The sequence below is a fragment of the Scomber scombrus genome, chromosome 13 (assembly GCF_963691925.1).
Source record: "Scomber scombrus chromosome 13, fScoSco1.1, whole genome shotgun sequence".
NCBI classification, from domain to species: domain Eukaryota; kingdom Metazoa; phylum Chordata; class Actinopteri; order Scombriformes; family Scombridae; genus Scomber; species Scomber scombrus.
In genome coordinates this window covers 22,028,738-22,053,465 of record NC_084982.1, presented here as the reverse complement: position 1 = coordinate 22,053,465, position 24,728 = coordinate 22,028,738, and the positions used below count along the sequence as shown (strand labels likewise).

General features: G+C 39.6%; 1 protein-coding gene across 1 annotated transcript in view; it reads right to left on the bottom strand.

Annotated features, from left to right (window-relative positions):
* The window catches only part of LOC133992635 (partitioning defective 3 homolog B-like), a gene marked incomplete at its 3' end in the record, with an annotated part of 152,272 nt that overhangs the window by 7,077 nt on the left and 120,467 nt on the right, over positions 1–24,728 (bottom strand). Inside the window, 3 exon segments of the mRNA XM_062431320.1 lie at positions 8,217–8,445; positions 11,143–11,358; positions 22,434–22,478. Of these exon segments, the coding sequence (XP_062287304.1) occupies positions 8,217–8,445; positions 11,143–11,358; positions 22,434–22,478 (490 nt within the window).

Here is a 24,728-nt window from a genome sequence, read left to right as displayed (position 1 = left end):
TTGTCAAAGACAGGTGCAAGTAGTCTTAGTTTACATTATTTGTGTAAAATTAGCATTTAATTATATGTGTTTAACCTTTTTTGACCTTTTTAAAACAGCGTGGTTTCTTTATTCCTGCTACAAGTAACTTTTATTAAATAGGAGTCCAAGATGATAAAGGGCTTTTTTCACCCAATAAACAGGGAGTCTTGGCATTTTCTCATTGTGCTTAATGCTCTAAAAATGAACATACAAGGTTTACAGCTGATCGCTGACCTAAAACCTAAACCTAACCATTAAACACGATCCAACCTACACATTTTCTAATCTTGTAGAGGTGAGGAGTGGACAGCAGTTGGTTAAACATCAGTAGATATAAGACAAGTTTCAACAGTCCAACAAAGAGTCACACAACATTGAGCAGACTGTTCAGAGCAGCCCTCTGAACAGTCTGCTCACTTCTGAATAGTACATGAGGACTGACAAACGAGTAGAAAACGAGTGCAAACATCTGTGACTCTCACTTCACCTATTCTTTCTGTTCTTCTGCTCTTCTCTCACCCCCTCCCTCTGTCACTCCCCAGACACGCCTCCATTGGCTAACATTGGCAAATGGATCCCTAAGGGAATGAATGATTGACAAGTGTGCCGTGGTAACGGACACACACACACACACACACACACACACACACACACACACACACACACACACACACACACACACACACACACACACACACACACACACACACACACACACACACACACACACACACACACACACACACACACACACACAACCATATGTGAGCTGACACACACACCCTGATGTGGATGATGTAAGAAAGCACAAATTCACATGTAGGCATACACACACACACACACATACACACACACACACACACACACACACAAACACAGTTGATTGGCAAGCATGACATCAGTCAGTGACACCCCAATGACTTCCTGTCATGTTGTGTGATTGGCAGTCAGCGGTTCCTTCCCCACTTTCAAGCATGTTGTTTCTGATTACAAAACGATACCAAACCATGTCTAGTCAGAAGACTGGGTTGATTCCTGCAGAAAGAACTTGAAGGGGGCATCCTGTTACGTAAACTTCAAATTTGCCTCACCCAAATCTAATCATGCTGTTTTATGTTGCTTACAGTATACGTAAAGACGACAGCAGAATGGCATGCTAGCTACTGCAACTAGCACTGGGTATTAAAAGCATCATTCACATTATTAACAAGAAGCAGTAATTATGTATGGTATGATGATACACAGAAGAAAATAGCCTGCAGGGCACTGAACGACCTCCACGACCTGTATCAGGTCAGGTGCTTGTAAAAATCCTGATCTATCTTGGCCAAACGGAGCCATCCACTGAGAGACAAGTTCATGTTGCTTCCATCAGGGCGCAGATACAATCTGCCCTGATGCAGAATGAAAAGGTTCAAGAAGTCATTCATTCCTGGTACTATCAGCCTTTTAAATTATTCTTAAAATTTAATTTTGTATTTATTTTATTATTGTATTTATTCATTTGTTGTTTATGTATGACTGCTGGCTGTAAACCAAATTGGCCCTTGGGGATAATAAAGACACCTTGAACCTTGAACCTTGAACCCTGAGACGCCCACATCAGGACAAAGATGCCGATGATGGGGCAGGCAGTTATTTACCTCCGACCGATTTAGTTTTCCTATTACCGCTGACGTGTGTGTGGATGTGTAGGCTTATAAACATGAACATTTAGCAGTCTTTATCAGTGCCTTAGAGATATAATATAATAATTGCATAACATAAACATACTAATCAGATTATTCTTTTGGTATTTGAGATAAATTAATCTCTGTCACAAGACACACAAAGTTGCATTCTTCTTGCAGCACAATTTTTTCTGAATTATTTTTGGGTTTTGCATTGATTTGTTCATTTTTACTCCAACATAATCACCTCCCAAATGCCCAAAAATACACTAAATATATATAACACAAAATAAAGGGCAGCAACTGACACTGCGTCTTTACCTGTAACCATTTTACAGATCACATTCACGGGCAGCTCAATCCAAACAAATGCACGCATACGCAATTTCCATCCATGCTGTCTTACAGAACATCCCTGAAACACAACCATTCTATTTACAGATAATTTGGATTTGATGGCGTGTTCACAATCAGAGTCTCCTGCAAATGATAGGGACTGCGGCAACAGAGTATGTCCATTTTCTACCATCAACCCTTTCATCTACTATGCACCACATTCACACAGTCAAACACACACACACACACACACATACACACAGGCATACAATATGGGCAGACTTGGGCTACTAAGCCTTGCATGGAGCTCAACCAAAATAGAGCCCACAATGGAGCTACTCAGTCCTAATGGGCCCCACCGTTGAGATGGGATAATAGTCCAAACGATGTAGCACTTTAAGGCTAAAAGAGGTGTCGCATTATGACCAGCTGGTGAGAGCAGAGAGAGAGAGAGAGTGGGAGAAGAGAAATAAGGAAAAAGGGGGAGAAATATGGGGGAAGAGAGTAATTATAGGCATCATTGGGAGGTAATGGATAGGTAGCAGACTAGCAGACAGAAGGATGCTCTAATTGTAACGTCAAGTTTTTGTGCTGTTCAATGCCAACATTTTGTTTTCCCTATCCATTCACTCTTTGCTTGATGGCTGCACACTCCACTTATGTTGCTCTTTTAGTTTTGAGACTTGCTACAGTACAACTTCAAACTATCTTTTTGTCCATAAATACTGTAGTTAAGAGTGGTGATGGAGGTGAGGTACAGCAGCAGTGCATGATTACAAGCATGCATTCATTATCATGGATTCTCATAAATTCACACCATTTTAAATCTGAAAATGAACAGCATGCACACATATATTAACAATCACATACACATCATGCACTGGCAACTGCTATGCCTGCTGCACTCTGGTTATGGTGGATCTTGTCCATTTTACAGTCTCACCTAATAGATTACCATATTTTTATTTGTACAGACAGTCTCTCCCTCCTTCACACACACACACACACGCACGCACGCATGCATGCACACGACAGCAGCTCAGATAGCCATTCCTACAACCCATGTTAATTATGTTTGTAGAGTGTTAAATTATGGCTTTATGTATGTGTATGTGTATGTGTGTGTGTGTGTGTGTGTGTGTGTGTGTGTGTGTGTGTGTGTGTGTGTGTGTGTGTGTGTACGCACGCGTGCATGTGAGTTTATGCAATAAGATTGTGAGTAGGGTTGCCAGATTTGTTTGATCAACTTTAACCATCTAAGCAAGAAAGAATGACCTTAAGAGAAATATCAACACACACACACAAAAGATTGACAGTAACAATGTGCCATGTGCCAGACTCTGTGGCCAATCATGTTTTATCACCACATGAATATCCATGACATTAGGATGTTACCAATGTGACACACACACACACACACACACACACACACACACACACACACACACACACACACACACACACACACACACACACACACACACACACACACACACACACACACACACACACACACACACACACAGATGATTGGCATATCTGATTGGCAGGTGGCAGCAGTCCAGATGCCGGAGCCATCTGTCCACTTTAAAGGGCATTTTAAACAAACATACAGAGTTTGACGTTAATCTCAGCTCACAGTGTCAATTAAACACGACAATAATGACATTACATCTTTCTACACGTTTACCCCCACTATTCATTCATGTGAGGAACTAAGGGGACTCAGCCCTTTTTGGAAATTACAGATTAATTGGAGGAAACCAGTGAGAAGAGTGAAATTTACTATTGGAACTATATTTACTAGTTTTTGCAGCTGGTGCATGGATATAAACATAATATAGTACTTAGTAAAGCTATCCTGTGTGTCATATGTGTGAATCAACTGATGATAAACTTCACCATTTGCTACTGTAAAACCAGAGGAGTTGGAGTAAGGTTGAGTATCTCATACCACCTTTCCTCCAGACCATTAGGCTAGTCAAAGTTGGCTTTAGATGAATGTGACAAATCAGTAGTTCGGCCTAGATTGAACTCCCCTGAATAGCACCAATTTGCCTTCTCAGTCTCCCACCATTACAAGCAATCAAACGCAGATAGGGAGCTGAAGCTGGGGGGAGCAGACGGAGAAGGAAAAAATTGGAATGATGCAAAGATTAGAGGGTGTGCGGGAAGGGGGGATGGTGGGAGAGGTAGAGACGTTACAGAAATATGGCTAGAAAGAGGTAAAGAAGAGAAAGGTTGAGATTATCACTAGGCTCTAATCAAGACCCTCTTATAGTGATGAGAGATGGGATGTGGTGGAAGGATCTAAAAATATCCTTGCTGTGTGTTATATGGTTTCTTGAGGCACTTAAGGGTTGGAAGATGGTGGTTAAATGAAAAGATGAAAGGATGGATGGAGAGGTGTATAGGTGCATAGAAGAAAGGCGTGGTTATATTAAACTTGAGATATTTGTGGGTCTACTGTGTAGGCCATATGGACCATAATCAAAAGGAGTGGTGGATATGTTGAAGAGAGATGGATGAACACAGGAAGAAGGGATTGGGGGTAACCTTTACCGAACTCTAGGGCACTTAAGTCATTGCTAAGATGGTGCGACAGAAGGAGGTGAACAAGAAGATAACGTTAGGTGTGTAAAGTGGTGGTTTGGGGTTGTAAAGGAAAAGGGATTGTGGAAAAGAGGAAGGCAACAAAGGGATGAATATATTACATTGTGCCACCAATGAGCTGTTGGTTATACACTGCTTGCACATTGCTCCACAGTTTTGCTGAGCAATTAAAGGAGAGAAATGAGAATGAGACCACCAAGGGCAAGGCAGAGTCAAAATTCACATCAGAACAGTACTAACATTTTTAATTGTTTTTGACTGACTGACTGACTGACTGACTGACTGACTGACTGACTGACTGACTGACTGACTGAATAACAAAAAAAACCCAACAAAACAAGCATGAAGTAGACAAGACATTAAAATGCATCTACACCTCAGAGACAGAGAGTCTCCATCGGCACCATCATTTTAGATTAAGGTATAACGGTGACCAACAATTGTTTGTAGAAGATCAATTGTAATCTGTTAATAAGCAGCTGTCGCTTTGCTTTTGTTAGGGAGAAAGTTTTAATTAACAGAATCATAACGACCAAATATTCAAATTAATTTAAGACAACTAAAAATAGATTATTGCCAATTAGAAGAATGAACACAATGTGTGACTATTTTACAAGGCCTGAAATAACATGAAATCGGACTTGGTGCCCAATGACCTGTGACGTCACGATAGACAAGCAATTATTTTGATAACATATGGCTGCAATAACATTAGTGTTCAAGTCAAATATCAGCTATATCAATATTATCGCCACGATCCACCTGCTCCACTCTAAAGCATGATTTATGGTCGCTCAGAATCAGTATTAAAAGCATTTGTCATGAATGAAAAAGGAATGCGATGGATAAAGCGAGAAGTTCAAACCATGGGTCCTTTCTTACCCGTTCAAGTCCTCTGTGAGTGAAGTGAACGAGAGTGTCGGCTTGTCAGTTTTGGAAAGTTACAGAGCATGCCCCTCATCCCATTATCCGCCTTTAGAAAGGTGTAGAGGTACAGGGTTTAATGGTCCTTTGCACCATCATACAAGCATGTCTAAAGGAGTGTAGAGCCACCTTAAGCATCTCCTGAATCAGCTCAGCCCCACCCTCATGTAAACAGGCACCGACACAGAGGGTTTCAAGTGGCCACCCTAGTCCACATTATCGGATGTAATTATAGGCTGAATTTCCATTATCGGAACAATAACCATCATCAAATGTTCTTATTCATTGGCCAAAACTATCAGCCACTGCAACATATTTACAAGTTATTGAGCATTTTTCCAAGGTGGAGTCAAACTGTGGTTGAAGCAAAATATTTTATAATTGTTTAACATCAACACATTTGGAATTATTTGCATTGATTTATACATACATATTATTTTTGCTGTTGCCATAGGATATCTGCCGCTCAGATGTCAACCCAATAAAGTGAAGGTGAATGGCCTTTTCTTTGTAGAGCTTAAAAGGTTTCAAAATCAGTTATCAGAGTCGTTGCAGTTATCAGCTGCAACGACTCTATATAATAATCCACACTTTAAACACAATTCAGCATCTAATAGTGATGTTTTTATACAACCTAAAGTTGCATTTTATGTGTAATGACTAGGCTGATACTTAAAGTAGATTTCACAGTAAAAAGAGAAGCAGGTAGGTAAGTGAGTCTGACATTAAATTACAATAAAATGAAAAAAAATGGATGATCAAAAAAAAGAACGTACCATATAACTCAATTCATCCACTTATCCATTTAAATTTTCGCTTTTGGTGCACAAAGGGAGTATAGGAGTAAAGACCCATTTACACACTGAACTGTCGATGACAGCATTTTAACATCATAAAAGGAACATTTCTGCTCACTATAAGAAAATCTCTCACCAATGACTGAATACTAAAGATATGGGAGAAAGAAAGCTAAGAGTTAAGAGAAAATGAAAAAGAACAGGATGGGAAAGTGGTGAGGAAAAAGGTGAGTTTCAAAGAAGGAGCAATGAACGTATTCCATTTAGTCAAATTAGTGAATATTAGTCTAATTGCTTAATATTTCACTATAAATAACAAGCAATTTTGAGATATAATCATTATGATAAAATGTGACTTTGAAATCTGGAAGTGTTTTTCTGTGTTCTGGTTCATACAGACTGCTTTTGTAAGTGTTTTTGGAAAGGCTGTATTTTGTAGAATAAAATGCATGCAAGTGTTTTTCCAAAGATCTGTATCTATGTAATGGTCATGTGAAATCCCATTTCAGTAACAACCATGGTGGAAAAAAACACACAACCTGATATTAAGTTAAAATTAAGGTAGAAAGTACAAATTGTTCATTGAAACACCCTTTTTAGTATGTGTGTGTGTGTGTGTGTGTGTGTGTGTGTGTGTGTGTGTGTGTGTGTGTGTGTGTGTGTGAGTGTGTATCTATGCCCTCTTTCACACTGGAAGATATAGTGTTAAAGTTAATCACATGAAATAGTTCTGACAGATAATTTTAAGCACCTCTTAAGGAAATTGGGGCACCGCTCTTTAAGTGGTTTCTGTGTGCCTGTGAGCATGTGATAGTGTTTCATGAGGGGAAAAAAGACCCTGGTGTGTTCATGTTTTAAGGAGGTTTTTTTGTCTAATACTGTATGAATGCATTAGGTGTGTGGACACTGTGCTAGTTTATGTGCCAACAGTATAGTTACAGAAAAGAAAAAAACGAGTTTATGCATATTTGAGGACCCCATATATCAGATTTTCGGAATCCATCTTATTTTCTGACACAGGACAAATATATGTTTTTTGTATAATACAACATATACTAAAAATATACTGTATATAAAATAATAATTATATATATAATAAAAACATAAATATTATAACAACTTTTGCTACAGTACAGAAAGAACCAGTGGGTTAATCTATTGATTGAGATAAGCAGCTCAATTAGGCCATATTGATAAATAAATTACCTAATTAGTCTGCATTTACAGGTTACACCAAGTTTATTATTTGTTTGTACCTGGATGTGATATTCAGTTTAATAATCTATACACATGTCAGGTAAGAACATCATTATTGAATCCATATTACACAAACGCAAACCCTGCAGGAATGGGTGCTTTCCAGCTATCAAAACTATAACTTTATCCAACATTTATAGACATCATATGTTAGAATAGAAGTCATTTTACTTGTCTTGGTCATTTTGCATACACACATTCAAAGAACTACACCTACAATAAAATAATGTGACTATGAATTTGAAGTTTTGAAAATAAACATCTCCCGGGCGCTTTGATACTCTAACACGTAACTGCAACGTCGACTTGTGGATTTCGGCCTCAGACCTTTGCTACATGTCAAAGCCATCTATTTACCCGTTTCCTGTTTCTCTGCACTTTTTCTTTATTAATAAAAAAATAAATAACATTAAAAAAACAACAACATAATCATTCATAATTCCTTTCATCTCTCTCATCTCCTGTCTTAAACACACACACACACACACACACACACACACACACACACACACACACACACACACACACACACACACACACACACACACAGGTACACACACACACACACACACACACACACACACACACAGTTTCTCACCTCAGCAGGCCAAAGCCTATTTTTTTGCTCTTCTTTTCCGTCTCTTCAGGCTCCTCTGCTTTCTTCTTCTCTTTTTCCTTTCCTTTCCCCTTGTTCTTTTCTTTCTTCTTTGTCTTCACTTTCTTTTTCTTGTTTTTTTTGCCTTTCTCCTCTATCTGATCCCCAACTCCCTGGCGCGAAGAACTACTTGCAGGGGTGTCCCGGCCCGAACTCTGCTCTGAACCATCGTCTGGAGGAAAAGGAAGACGAGAAAGAAGATTAAGGATAGTGCGGGATGAAACACATAACACAGTTAAATCAAATAATGAATGATTTCCCGTCAAAGTTATTTGTTATTAACTGAAGATATAATTAATTATTTGAAACTGGATTTAATCTTACACAGTTTACCACAATCCAGCCCACTAATGGCTTGATCAACAGCTAACATTAAACCCTCTGAACCATCCCAAGAATCCCTTTTGTGACCAGTTCAACGTTAATAGGGAGATTGAGGTATGACCTGTGGTCAAATAAGAAGATTATTTATCATTTGAATGTTTTTACATAGTACAAAGTCTTCAGCATTGTCAAGAATCACCATTCTGCCCTTTTAATTTAGACGTTTACGTGAATAAGGAGAAGAGGTGAATGCTGGAAGGTAAGGTTCACAGTGAGCACAACATTTAGTGTTGGCGTTAAGCTAATACTCTCATCCAGAGTGACTATTATTAACGGTAAAATCAAGCAGCATTTGCTAATCCCCATTGCATAACATGATACAATTTAGACTACATAGCATGTGGTATCACACAGAAACACATATGCACACAGAGATGTGTACAAACAGAAACATATAGACACTACAAAGTATATATCAACAGCTCAGAAACAGGAACATGATGCTAAACTTTCTCAACTCTGCATCTTCATGGCAGATTTATTAACTTTACAGTGAATTAATCATCTCTCAGGAATAAGAAAGTGAAAATGTTCAAAGTGCAACTGTGATGCTTCATTACTTCTTCGACAGATTGGAGACCTGGCCTTGAATAACAATGATCACACACACACACACACACACATGCACATGCATATACACACACACACAAACACACACACAGACCACTCGTCAGATTTTATGAGATAACCAAACCAAATTATTTCATTTTAATTGAGATTTAGATTGTGTGGATATTCCCTTCAACCTTAATTACAAAGAATGTCTAGCAGCAGAATGACATTGTAATTACGTGTCTGTGTGTGTGTGTGTGTGTGTGTGTGTGTGTGTGTGTGTACACTAAACCAACTTCTTTCAGCACACAAAATATAGAGTTATTTACAATAAACGATGAGCCACAAAAAAATATTTTATTTATACTTTACATGAGTATTTAATTTTCTTAAAATCTGCAAAGTCACAACTTCTGTGCAGCCCACATGAAAAATGTGGTGAATCAGGACTGATTGGATTGAATTTGGATGTTGCAGTGGCGCCTCCATAGTGATTTTTTTTCTCCTTAAGACCAACATTGATACTGTGCTGGTGAGCTATATTTTCCATCTGCTATAATAATCAGCCAATCACTGAACTACCCAAAAATACTAACATGATTGCTCTTTTTTTACGAGCAATCACTTGTTGAGATAGCGTGAGAATAAAGACACACAAGACAGGCAGAAACAAAAGCGATGGAAAGTAACACATAAGTGAAGGTAGCAAAACATGTGAAGAAAGACAAGGCAGAGAATGACAGAAACGACTATTCACCACTATAATCCATCCCAGCTGACATCAGACATCAGACATCAAAGCTAGTGACTCAAAGCCACAAGTGAAAAGACCTCCTGACGACTGAATTCACTGGAATCTGTGCAGCGCTGTGGTATTAGCCCATGATCCAACACAATGTATCAGCTACATGTTATTATAGATCCCACTGATTTTCTTGGCAGGACACGCCCTGTGTAGTTTTCCTATGACTGGCATGAGGCCCGACTGAATATTAAAAATGTGCGCAATGTTAACCTTCCTAATCACCAATAGATAAAACTATTTTGCCTCTCAAAAGCTCAGATTGGAGCTGGCATAAATTTACATTTGACATTGAATTTATATATAATCTATACTTCTAGAAAGAGAGAGAAACACACTGAGAACGAAGGAAAAAGACAGAAAGAAAGAGAAAGGATTTCTTGAATGTGATTTGGAGAACTGTTCTCTGTCAATTAACAGCAGCTCTCGAAGTGTTGAATGTTTTTAACGATGGTGACAGATGCGGCCACTGCGTGTGTGGTGTTGACATGCCCTATTAGTCTTATCCTGTGTGTAGTGTAGTGATCTGAAACAGCCCGACTCATTACTCTGGTGGTGACTGATAAGAGTTTGCTGCTAATAATACAGCTGGGAATTGAACCACTCCCTCCCAGTGAAACAAACCACACAGCTACCATTTAGCTCCTAGATAAATATTTAAAGCTAAAGCCCAACTCAACATTGAATCACATACTGTAGGGACAAAGCTGCTGCATTGATTCATACTAATGCATGTGTTGACACTTTGAGGTGTGGCGAACTTCTGGTAATGCCCTCATCTTACTTTACTGGAGAAAGTGAGATTGGGAATTACATTACACATTATCACTTTGTATGAAAAGTCCATTGAGGGGCATTAAAAATATATTGTATGTCAACCATTAGAGGGGAGTTATAAAAAATACAAAATCCCTGTCAACTTGAAAATGGCAACAAACAGCAAGTGAAATCCATGCACCTTGTTTCAACTACATTATTTCACAACAACAAAATAGTGTTACGCCACTTATAGGGGCGTGGTGAAAAGTGCAACATACTCCGAAATTTTGGTATGAGCGGGTGTTGAATTATTTTGCCCCCATGCCACATGCCCCCAACTCAACACGACGGTGCCCTCCTTATATCTCTTACCATCATCATCTTCAGGAGGCCCATCGTAGGATTTATCAATAGCTGCTCTGAAGCTCTCGTTGCAACCTCTTCCTCTGATCATATTCGGGCGAGGACGGTGGAAGGGGAGGAGTTCGTTTTTTCTGTTGACCTCTGACATGGCAGTCTGGAGACTCTCCAGCGAGCTGGACTTTTTCAAGCCGAGCGTAGGGCCGAGCTCCACGGGAGGTGATGGAGCTAAAAGGGGGGAAGACAGAGAAATATAGGGTAAGAGATGTGTCAGCATCATTTGAAACTATCTGAATTTTAAAAAACAATGAAAATACCTCATAAAGCAACAGCTGACATTTATTATCAATATTTTAGACAGTAAAATGGTTTTGTGGGATGTGCCCATTTTTCCCAGGTCTGATTAGGTTTGTCAAATAATACGTTTACCCTGCTGTGTCTTGCTGTGATTGGGTTAAAAAGCCCGTGGAGATACTGGCAAGAAGCCAGAAAGACAATGACATGGCTACACACAGGAGAGCACAGAAATGGAAAAAACAAAAAACGGTGATGCAGTTAACTATGCTGTTGTTGAGTTTGTGATGGATGCAGGGTCTGCTTTACCGTTACTGGTTCTCCATCCATCATTACAAGTATACTGAGAGAGATATTACTGAGGGAGGGAGGGGACACAGCAGAAAGAATGATGAAGAGGACAACGATGGATGAGAAGACAGGAAAATAGCAGAAGTATTCAAGGGAGAGTAAAGCAAAGAAATGCTGTGAAAATCACAATTTCCTGCATATACAGTTCACAAGTGGGGAAATAGCGAGTCATGCCAACCTCGCAGGCTCTGCATTAAGTAGGCTACCTAGCAATGGTCGCTATGCTGCTGCAGAGACCCAACCAAAGCCAATGACATGCTGACTGCTAAAGTTGGACCAAGTTCAGCCTGAAACCGCTGTAATGTTCCCCACCATGTCTGACGATTGCTGATTATAGAACAAAAGAGGGACAGAAGGTAATGTGCCCTTCCAATTTAGTTTGCTGCTGTGTGTCATCTAAAACAGGGAGACACTGATGGTGGGCGAGATGGGGAGAAAGAGGACACAGGAGACTGGGAGAGAGAAAATTAAGTTTCCTCTGGGGAATACCATGGTGGCAGAGAGGAAGACAGAGAAAAATGGGAAGGGGGGAAGGCTGGGCTTGCTGCCAGCTCAAAGTACTGGTAATCCTTATACACACACACACAAACACACACACACACACACACACACACACATTTTGGATTCCTTGCTGGTTCTGGCTTGTCGATATGATGCCACTGTGATTCATGATAGCTAAAGCAGAATCACTTTAGCTAATGATTCCCTATACACATGACTGTGCTTTGTGTGTGCGTGCGTGTGTGTGTGTGTGTGTGTGTGTGCATTTTTTTTCCTTGGAGCAGGGAAGATGAGAGGGTTGATGTGACTTCCACATCTATTTAAACAACCATTAAACACACACACACACACACACACACACACACACACACACACACACACACACACACACACACACACACACACACACACACACACACACACACACACACACACACACACACACACACACACACACACACACACACACACACACACACACACAGTAATAACGCACATGGAATGTATGCACATGTATAATGTAAGTCGGCTGCTAGCAGGGAAGATGGACAAGGACCATGACTGGTGACACTCTCATCCATAAACACACTCCATATGACACCCAGATGCATACTGAAGAAGTAAACATCATTTACGTTATACAGTATGTAGTTAATCTATACTGAATCAACTCTAAGTTTTAAAATGTACGTTATTTTCATACAGCTGAGCAGACACATCTACAGAGGACAACAATGTTTCTGTCACACTGAACAGTTATAGGGTTAGGGTCATAATCGCAATTTGGCATGTTGCAATTTTCAAATCCCATGAGGCACAATATTTGTTAAAGGAGAAATGTGTGTGAAAATAGCACTTTAAATTAAATATTGTCATGCTGCAAAAATGACCTGGCCTACACATCATATTCTACATCTTTGTTTAGTACAGATCCCTGTAAAAATCACACCATAATCTTAATGTTTTTCAATGAATATGATAATAATGATTGCCTCTTATATCACAAATCATATTGCAATTACAATATCAGTCAAAATAATGGCAATTTTTTTTTTTCCCAAAATCGTTCAGCCCTAGTTATGACTACTGATAACCGACTTTACTACTGCAAAAATGTGCTCACACACCTTAACTCTTGAACACCATCCTTAAGCAAACTGTACTGAGAATTGAATACATTAGGTAATTGGCCAAACAACAAAGCATAGTCTACAATCTTTAAAAACAGGATTTAAAAATAGTTTAATTCTAGGCGAGTGCTTTATATTCTTAATAAAGGTTACATGTGTCCATTTGAATAGATAATCCACTATTTTAAAACTCTAAGGACAGTGGATTAGAGCTGCCAGTAACATTTGAACCAAGGCCATCAAATGCATGAATAAACTCAACATGAAATGTCCAGGACTTTTGATGTATTATTCCCTTTATTTACACTCTAAATTTCTCAGGCCAACATGTTTGCAGTTGCCAGCATCACTCTCAAAACACAAGCATCCTTAAAGTTAAAGAAGTGGCCAACATTTTCCTTTCTGTTACAATGCATTCATAATCCAGCGTACTTAAACTCAAAAGACATGTCTAGATTTGCACACATCACTGTTTTTGTCACGCATGGCTTACTGAAGATTAATACGGTCCATGTGAAATATTCCTGTGATGTTGTTCATTGAAACTCATGCAAGGAGCCGGGGTCAAGGGTCATTTTCCACTGGGGAGGATCTACAAAGTTTGAGGAAAACTGCAATCAGCTTCAGAAGTCTAATAAAGAGGAGCAAACAGTATGTTTACAGACAGTGACCTCTGAGTCCAAACTTGTCTGTTTGCAGAGGGTTGGGGAGGAGGATGAAATAAATAGTATTATAAATAGCTTAGTGGTGTTGGGTTATCAGGGAAAAACCAGTAGAAAACACACACACACACACACACCCAACGACACATACAAATATATAAGTGCACAGACACTGGGTGCTGAGCATGCATCCACATATTCAAACATACACAAACAACACACACTTGGTCTCACACACAAAGTATTTTGCTGTGAGTAGCAGGATTTGTGTCATAAATGTAATTACTGCTGTCCAACTGTAAGATGATAGAATTAAGCTGCTTTTAAAGAGAGAGAGAGGAGAGAGAGAGAGAGAGAGAGAGAGAGAGAGAGAGAGATAGAGAGAAAGAGAGAGAGAGAGGGAGAGAGAGAGAGAGAGAGAGAGAGAGAGAGAGAGAGAGAGAGAGAGAGAGAGAGAGAGAGAGAGAGAGAGAGAGAGAGAGAGAGAGAGAGAGAGAGAGAGAGGGGGAGAGAGAGTAAGAGAGTATGACAAGCAAGACATGAGTAACAAAGTGGTTTGAGGGAGAAAGATACAAGAGTGGGGGGGGTTGGCAGAGAAAAAACAGAAACTGTGAGAGGACGCTATAGAAAAGGAAACGAGTAGGCCTGGGAAAGATAGAGAGAGGGGATGGGGGTGACAACAAGAGAGAAAGAGAAGGAGAGAAGAAAGAAAAGAGAGAAAGAATTAAAAACAAAACATAACGAGAGAGAACACCAAGCTATCCCAAGGCTATTTTGTTGGCAGGAATGCAATGGGCTACTTTGAAAGTCAAAATTACACCAAGGAGCAGCTTAGCAGCAGGCTGCAGCTACAAAGCCAGCAGACTCAGCAACAGAACAAACTTCTACAACACCAAACCACATTTCAGAGGCTCTGAAAAGGAGATACAGCTCAATTTTTGCTTTCTATTTCCGTATTATTTCTATAGCCAAAAACCTGTTTTTTTTTCAGCTAACAGAGACTTAAAACTTCTCATTCCATCAGCAGAAGTTCCCTTATGTACTAATCCAGAGTTTAAGAGAAACATTACAACATCAAAGCCCATAGAGACTGGTTCTCAGATGGGATATACTGTGCCAATACTGCCCTTACAAACAACTGCTTTTATTAAAATCAGTGATTTTCCCAACCAGCGAGAACTCATAAGAGGTAGGCATGTGCGCGCTGTTGTAAGTACCTGTATGTGTGATTGAGCGCGTGCATTTGCTGTGGAGTGACTATCATTCCTGTAAGCAAAGTGCCTTGTATTTACTGTATGTTGTGTGTGTTATGTGGTTCAATCTCCCAGCAGATGAAATGAGGTTTTGCTATCCCAAAGGGCTCCATAATAATTGAATGGACATAAACCATAAAAGAGCATGTGACATCATCTTCAGTCTCATGTCTCAGACCAGTACTGACTAGTTCCCACTGAGTGTGATGTAGATGCTCCTGCATTGAGTAGAAACCGTTCAAAAAAAGGAGAGAAAATTGCATTTATCGACAGTCTTGTAACAAATGTAATAATAATAGAAAGATGTAGTGGCCTGGTTTCTAGAGAAACCAGCAGAAGTCAATGTTCCCTGTCCATGTCCTTAAGCATGATTATATATCTTGATGCTAGTTGCTCATACATTCTATATTGGAATGCTTGTGCATGAATGATGTGGAGTGCTGAATTGTTAGTCTTTTGATAAAAGTGAAATAAAACAGGCACCTCTAAAAAAAAACCTCTTTAAAAATGAGCAGAATATTTTCAAGTTGACCCATCAAATAAAATCTAATAATCAGTTTCTAATTCCCTACAATTCACATCTAAACTGAGAGCAAAGACTGCAATGCAACATTTAGTGAGTTCCTGTTGTATTTACAGTGATAACTAATTATGTCAGAACACACAGAATTAGAAGTGTTTGTGGCAATAGAAATCAGACTCAATAAGACTCAACAGTAACAGCGTCTTGTCTTTTTGATTCCTGGATCCCCGATATGCTACTTTTCAGATCCAGCTGTTACTCAAGATCAACTTTGACAACCTTACACATGAAGAAACATCTGTCACTATATAAAAAAGACTCAGCAAAAAAAACAGTTAGCATCAGTTAATCACAACTTTGTTTTTGGAGGTCCCTCCTAGCACTGAAAACCTACAGTGCTGTACCTGTGCTTAGACATGTGGACTACATTCCTGAGACTGTTGTAGTATCTCTCATGTACATAAGCAAGCCTACACACTCCTCTGCTGACACACAAAACTCTTTCAGAATAAATCCATCACAGGGAATGTAACCGATTAGTCCAGGACAGAAACAAATGGCCTCCCTCTCTTTGTGCCTCTCGCTCCCAAGCATCATACAATATACTGTACAGTACATTTCAGAGACCAGTGTGTAGAGACTGATAGAGATAAATGGCTGCACCGGCAAGGAATGACAGCACTGACCATCTACTGATTACTGTTCACCTTTATTAGCTTACTGGGGGAGATGGAGAGGGGTCAAAGGGCATTCAATATACAGAGAGGCAGCCAAGAGTACGCACAAAGAGAAGGAAAGGTCAGTGTGTGTGTGTGAAATACAGAAGACAGAGGTAGATACTTTGGGGGAAAAAAACAACATATAATCAAGCAAAATGTTTTTAGATTCAAGCACACACACGCAAAGGGCGGTATAATGCTAACACGATGAAAAAACAGGGCTTGCTTATTTCAGTTGTTTGAATTCTGAGTCTAAGATCAGTTGTGAGAAGCTAATGTGTGGTGACGTTGTCAAGTGGCGTTCACACACGTACACGCACCCACGCAGACACACACACACACACACACACACAAAGACATACTGCCCTCCCTGTGACAAATCAATCCATCAATCCACATCATCCTAACAAGGTGGCTTTCAGGTTAAATCCACAGCAAAGTCTGCAAGAGCCACAAAGACTGAGAAACAATGGAAAACTGAAGAAAAAAAAAAAAACCTAGAAAAAAAAAGAGAGAAAGATGAAGAGAAAAATGTAGGAAACAATCATACAGAGGGGGAGGATGCAGGGAGGGATATACAGAGATGTGTCTCTCTAAAGACTCAGTTTTGGCAGAGTCTTGTCAGTGTGTGACTGTCATCAAAGTCAAAGTTCCACTAGGGAGAGATTCAGACAATGGACTGCACCAGTCTCCCTCAGCATCACACATACACACACACACACACACACATACACATTTACAGAGAGATGTTGTTCGGTCTAAGCTCCTCTGCCTGTTTGTCAGCCTGTAAGCCTGAATGGCGTTGGCAAGAAAGAAAATGAGTGAGGGCAAGTAAGAGCGAGACAGCGAGAGAGAGAGAGAGAGAGAGAGAGAGAGAGAGAGAGAGAGAGAGAGAGAGAGTGAGAGAGAGTTAGAGAGAGAGGGAGAGAGAGCTAGCGGCGGGTGGAGGAACAAGAATTTGGCAAACAGAAGACATTAAAACAGAAAGTTACAACAAAAGCAAACAAGCAGTCTGGCTACAGTATTTACCAGTATGCCATATGTAAAACTTAGGTGTTTTAGTGTTTGTGCAAGTGAGTGTTGCCACAAGTACAGGTTTCTGTGGAATAATGCCATTTTGCCAGCTGTCATATCTTAACAAGCATCTGTGTAAGGACTGCTGACTGCAGTAAGTTTCATTTTTTCTGTCTGTCAAACACACATTTAAAACACTTTTTATTGCATATATGAAGAGCTTTGTACAAGTGTGCATATGCTCACTAGCCATACACACGCACAGATCAACATTTCCTCCTCTCGGTGAGACAAACGTTTAATCATTCCTGTGGATATGCATTGCTTACCATTTATTTTCTCAAGGAAACATCTCTCATATACTGATTCTGGGAGACACAGAGCTCCAGGCTGTCCCCATCACCAAAGGAAAACATGGTGAGAGAAACACAGCTGCAACCGTTTGTTTTATTTCCCGTCAGCAATTTTCATTTCAGTGCATGTGAGAGTGAGTGTTTGACTGTACTGTCCTATTTAAAGTGGCTTGAGGAAAGAAATCAGGCTACACTAGATAAAGATATGGACTGATATATTCCTTTTTTACTTTATTTTCTTCACTATAACACTCTTTATGTGAGTATAGGTATATATTATGACAGTAACTTGGAATAATTTCTAGGTGGAATTGCCCCCAGTGTTTCCCCCTATAGCAGCTACTGCAAAATTATGAGTGCAGTTGCAAAGATTTTACATGATCATTAATATCAATGGGCTACTAATGATTTTTACTTGCTGTGGGAGCATGATAACACCATAGTTACCATGGAATAGGGAATAGGGACATACATGTGAAAGGTACTGCTAATATATGTACGTAGCAAGTGTGTGGTTGAGCAAGTGGCAGAAAAGTGAAGGTGAATGCAAGGAGAGGAAAAGGTTAGCAGTAAGTTGTCAATATGGCAGTAAATGTACAGTTAATGCTGCATTCAGTTAATAAAGATTGCAGCTTCTCAAGACCAAGAAACCCTTACTGCTGATAAAGTGAAGGTTAGCACCAAAGTTTGCGACAATGGATTAGTCTAACTTGACCAGACATTTTACTGTCAATTCCAGCCGCTCTTAAACAGAGTAAAGATAAATGCATTGGGGCGGCTGTGGCTCAGGAGGTAGAGCGGTCGTCCTCCAATTGGAAGATTGGTGGTTCGATTCCCAGCTCCTCCAGTCTACATGTCGATGTATCCTTGGGCAAGACACTTAACCCCTAATTGCTCCCGTTGCTGTGCCAACGGTGTATGAATGCGAGTGAATGGTTAGCTCCCTTCTGATGTGCAGGTTGGCACCCTGCGTGGTAGCTGCCTGCCATCAGTGTATGAATGTGTGTGAATGGGGTGAATGAGTTGTAGTGTAAAGCGCTTTGAGTGGTCGAAAAGACTAGAAAGGCGCTATATAAGTACAGTCCATTTACCATTTACCATTGCTGCTGAGTCTCTTCAAGTTTTGCTCTGAAACTAGGGACAAATGTTTTTTTTTTTCTTCCACAACTGATTTGATTAATTATTGGAATGCTTCTCTTTCTCTGTGCCACCCCAGAGAAGTCAGCCATGTCCGACCACAAAGATGCATAGAGTTCGTGGTGTAATGCCAACAATTCATTCCGTGCGTTTCTCTGTTGGATTCAAGACTTTTCCATGCAGACAGTTATTGATCAGAATTTTCGCAATTTACGTAATTTTCCAAACGGCAACCCCCGCACACTGAAAATAAAACAACTCCGACTCATGCAAACCCATTCACTTTCAAGGAAAGTCTGCACACACACACACGCACACACACACACACACACACACACACACACACACACACACACACTGTAATATGGTCTCCAATTTCCTACTTTGAATCTCAGATTCTGCTAAATTACAATATAATATAAAATCATCCAAGGCTCACATTTTCCAAAGGATGATGGAGACTTTCCATTACCATAACATTACCATAAGTTGTGTGCGTGTGTGTGTGCGAGAGTGAGTGTATTTGTGGTGTAGTTGCTCAGTGGTTTCTTGGGGGTGTGGAGGGAAAGACCATAGCTGGAAGTGAAAACTGTATTCCCAGAAGTGACTATTTCTAAACTCACTCACTTCGCAAGTACCCCACCCCCACACTGCCCTCTCTTTAACCAAAGTCCGCACAGCTGTCTGAAGTCCTGGCGCAGGGTTGTTGGAAGCATATCAATTATAAAAAATACATTAAAGCAAAAGAAAGTGGGTTGAAAAAAAAAAAGTGCCATGCTTGCCAGGCACACACTCTCTTTAACAGCCCAATGGGTTTCATGGCATTATTAAACAAGAGACATGCTGACAATCAACAGGTATAGGAAATGTGTAAATAGGCTTGAGTGAAAGAAACACAAAAAAAAGTATTGAAATATACCAGCTACATTCAGCAGGCATATTACAATATATCTGAATGCAGAAAGGTTGGAAACGGGATTGTTGATGAAAAATAATCAACTTTTACTTGACAATATTGCTCCAACCCAAAGTCCAGGTCAATTTAGATATGCAATTCAACTCTCTATTATTATCTGAAATTGCAATCTTGTCTGTTCATGTCCATGTTTTTATTTGTTTTTTGGCATTTTTGCCTGTATTTGAAAGTAGATGGCATAGAGGCTGGCAGGAAACAGGGACAGAGAGAGGGTTATGACCTGCAGCAAAGGTCCCTTTCTGGAATCAAACCAGGAACCCTGCAATTATGCAGCATGCATGGCAACCACTCGGCTACCAAAGTACTCCATGTCCACAGTTTCTATAATCTTATTTCAACAAGAACACAATAAAGGAGCAAATTGAAAACAAATATAGACACATTTGCCCCTTTTTTTTTTTTTTACATAACAAGGTTGGATTATCAGATGGGAAAAATATCCATAGCCTTTTGGTAATTTGATTGATTGCAAATTAATCATTTTATGACCATGTCTCATGAAGGGATGTTTTTTTTTTACATCTAACAAAAAAAACCCTGTATTTTTATTTATACAGTCCTCAGTTGATGGGCACAACAGCAATGTTTTCCCCTTATCAGGTTTATGTCCCTCAACGTCACCCCAAATTACACAACTTGTTCCCTTGTTGTATTCCATTCACTCTCTGGAGAAAGCTGGGCTTTCCAGGTACTAAAATACAAAGTAAAGACATTGGCAATGAGACTGATTCTCTTCTACACCTGAAAGCAATTCATAGTTATTCAAGGTCTTTCCATTTTACAGTTTTCTGGCAGTGAACAAGAAGACATAAATGTGGAAATGTGTAATAAAAGTTGACAAAAAAAAAAAAAAAAACAGATGTTCAGATTACATGTGCTGACAACAAAAAGTCAGTGCTGTGTTTTGGAATATATTACAATATATTACGTAGACTCGATGACACTAGTGTTAGATTTCCATTTTGTTTTGGTGTTTTTTACCGCTCACAGAGTCTTACCTCTTCATGTTTACCATTTCAATTCTTCTGAGGTAATCCTCTAATCCTGTATGAGATGTTCCCTTGTCTGCCTTTTCACACTATTTTACTATATCTTGTTCAGCACACATTTAACCACCGTCCCAAGTTCTGGCTCATACAGCAGGCTTTCTGGACTACACTGAAGCTCCAAACCCCAAAATGAAAAACTGAAGACTAAAATAGAAAAAAAACAAACATATTTTCCCTCTTTTCAGCTGTAAGAAGTTGTTTTATTAGGGTTTAATCTAATAAAATAAATGTTAAAACTCTTGACTTTCATTCTTTCCATACCTTGTCCTTCCTGCACCTCATGCCTTCTTGCTTGCTCCCTTTCAAATAATTATGGACCTTGTATATAAAAGTAAATATTGCCATGTATAAAACTGAGACACAGCAGGATGTGGAAAAAAGGCTGGACTGATTGGCAAGCATAAAATGGCACACAGCGAGATAAACCCGCATAGAGTGGAATGAAGTAGAGTGCTCTTACATTCAAGTAGCCACAAATGAAACTTCAAGGCAAAGAGAAAAAGAAAAGTTTGACATCAAACTTTTAAAAAGAAGTGTGTGCAGTCTACTAAGGTGAGAGGGTTTTGAAGCATCAGGTATCTCTTCTTCTCTCTCTCTCTCTCACCCTTAGGAACTAGCTCGTCTATGTGTATCTTTAAGAAGTGGCCATAGTATTGCCCTTCTCTTCTCTCTCTCCAGTTCCTCGTACAAATCTCACTTTCATCTGCACTTCGGCTAAATTAAGGAGGCATTTCTAGAGGGAAGCGGAGAGGAGCCAAGAGTGCAGGAGACAGAAGACCCAGCATGCGGGAGGAAAAGTGGAGTGGCATACATAAAACTGGAGAGGAGGAAGAGAGAAGGAGGGAGACTGATATATAGTGACTTCAAACAGTCTGCAAAGTAATGATAGAGACAGAAGAAGCTGTTTTGATTGCTCACAGAACAAAAAAATGAGAATATAAATTGGACGAGAAGACATACTCTCTCTCTCATATCTCTAATATGGTGGAATATATATACATTTATGTAGTGTATATTTTTGTCTCTTTTCACTCATTGTGATTAGAAACTGAGTCCAAACGTTCACATACATTCACAAAGACACAATGCACACATGAAAAGCAACAATGCACTTGAGGAAACTGGCTGTCTGAAAGTGTTAGATCTTTCTTTTATTCCCAGGTTCAGGTGCAACCTTTTTTGTTTTGGTTCTGTTACTTTGGTTTTGATCTGACTGCAGTTTGTAAAACAGTGTGTGTGTGTGTGTGTGTGCTTGAGCGTGTGCGTGTGTTTGTCTGTGCATCTGCATGTGTGTGTGTATGACAGTGATTATGTGCAGGTGTAGGCTGTAAGTGTTTGCACCTGCAGTGTTTCCGACCAGGGATCCCACGTTGCTCTCGTCTGCCACTGAAACAAAAGAAACACATGTAAATATGCATACATTAATGAACCTCAGATGCTCCTTTCCCTCCACTTTCACATTTTCCATTTCTTGTTGTCAAATGTGCAAGTCAAATTATTGTCCATGTGTTTCTTATTCCTAAAATATAATAACAATTTTGCATTTCTCCTACTCCTGGGATTCTCATTTTCTCTTTGTCATTCTCTATCATGCTATAATTCCCTCTGTCTCTTTTCACGATTGCAGAGCTAGCTGTTCTTTTCCCCTGTGATGTTAAGTTAGCTTTACTGCTACTGAGGTCATTTCCTTTCCTTCCTTCTCTCTCACTTCATTTGTCACTCACCCTCCCTTCTCTCTTTCAATCTCTCATCCTTCTGCCTTTTCACTTTCTGCTCTTTACCCTCACCTCTCTCCTTCAATGTTTTTATTTTTTCTTAAGTTACATTCATACCATTTAGCGGCGCCCCCATCCTACTCTCTCTCTCTTTTGTGCACCATTCTCTCCTCCTTTCATTTTCAGAAGTTTTTCTTTGGCTTTTTCATCCCTTTCTCCCAAAGCCACAGAGCAGCCTGATGCCAATAAGGAACACATTGACTGGTAGCACTCTGCCAAATACAGAGCACACACATACACGCCCAGACCACAGAAACCAAGCAGTAACATGGCTTCTCCCTGCAAATACCTTTCTAATGAAAACCAAGCCTAAAGTGTAATTCTAGCTGTGTGTGTGTCTGACAGCATCTGTCTGCGGCAAATCAACGCGGCTGCTTCAGCAGCCCAGTAGTTTGTGGATCACAAAGTGTGTGTGTGTGTGTGTGTGTGTGTGTGCCTGTCTGTCTACTTCAGCAGATCTGTAGATGCCACCTGTGAGACACACACACGGGCATGTAATAAAGGGGGGAACTTCATACTTCCTTTGTCATGTAGACCTACATACATATACTTTGGATGTCACATTTACTGAAAAAACTCAAAAGTTTGAATTGATATTATTATTAACACATTCATTCAGCTTAATTCAAACAAAACATACACAGTGTAATCCTAAACTCAGTTGTTGTTCTGTTCATAATTGCACTGAATTAACCTGAATAAAAACTAAGAATACAACCTGAAGAGGAGAAGGACAAACCCTGACAAACGTGAAGGCAGAGAGATAGAAAGAGAGACAGTGATGGAGAGAGAGAGAGAGAGAGAGAGAGAGAGAGAGAGAGAGAGAGAGAGAGAGAGAGAGAGAGTGGAATGGACAGTGAGAACCAGGAGAGGAAGTTCATAATCTGGAACTGATCTTAAATTATTCTTAAATTTTTAATTGGACTTGGGTGGAAAATGAAATCAGGGCAAATGAAATAAAAATGAAATTATGTAACTGACCCATGAATTAAATGCTGAGAATGCTCTTTGTGTCTCTCTCTACTCCATTTTTTACACACAGAACACTAACTGCAACCAGTTCCATAAAGTATTAATAAGCAAAATCTCATTTACATAAAGTTATGCAAAGGCGAGTAAGCTGACAAAGAAGTATTTGCTAATTGATGCTCACGTGAGCGCACTACTTTGTAGTGATAGCAGAACCTCAGGAGGCTTAAGTGTCTCTTGTTATTGGTGTATGTTTGTTATTACTACTACTATAGTTTTGTCAAACCATAGAACATTATAACCAAACCCGTAAGGCCTACAAACATACAGAACTAACCAGAAAGGTTTAAATGTGAATATCAGCCACTTCACATCACCACAGAGCAGCCAGGGTTTCCAGATCTCTCTAAACAACAATTTGTCACAATGAATGAATATTATCTTACTAATCATAAACTGATGTTGATGCTCTTGCCATGATTTTTGGCCTGAACAGTTATCATAAAAACTAAATTATCTTTGTGTTTTAGCGTCAGCATTCTTGTGTTGTTTGTGATGTGTGAGAATTTTTTATAGAGGCAGTGAGCAGGCAGGGAATAAAAAACCCTTAAGGGATAACACTGATCATCAGAGATAGAAGGTCCTCCCCTCTGAACTATTTCTAGCTATAAAACAGTAAGCTTAACTAAATTGTGTTCACCCACTGCGAGTCAAGAAGAAAGATACATTGGTAATGTGTTGTTGTTACTGCTGCTTGATGGTTTGGCATTGTAAACACATCATGCCATTCAAGCAGCCATGAATTGACTCCAAATGTGTCCGTCAAGATCAAGTGCGTAAAAAGGACAAAGGGGTTGAACATACAGTCTGTTATTCATGTAGAAATGGATGC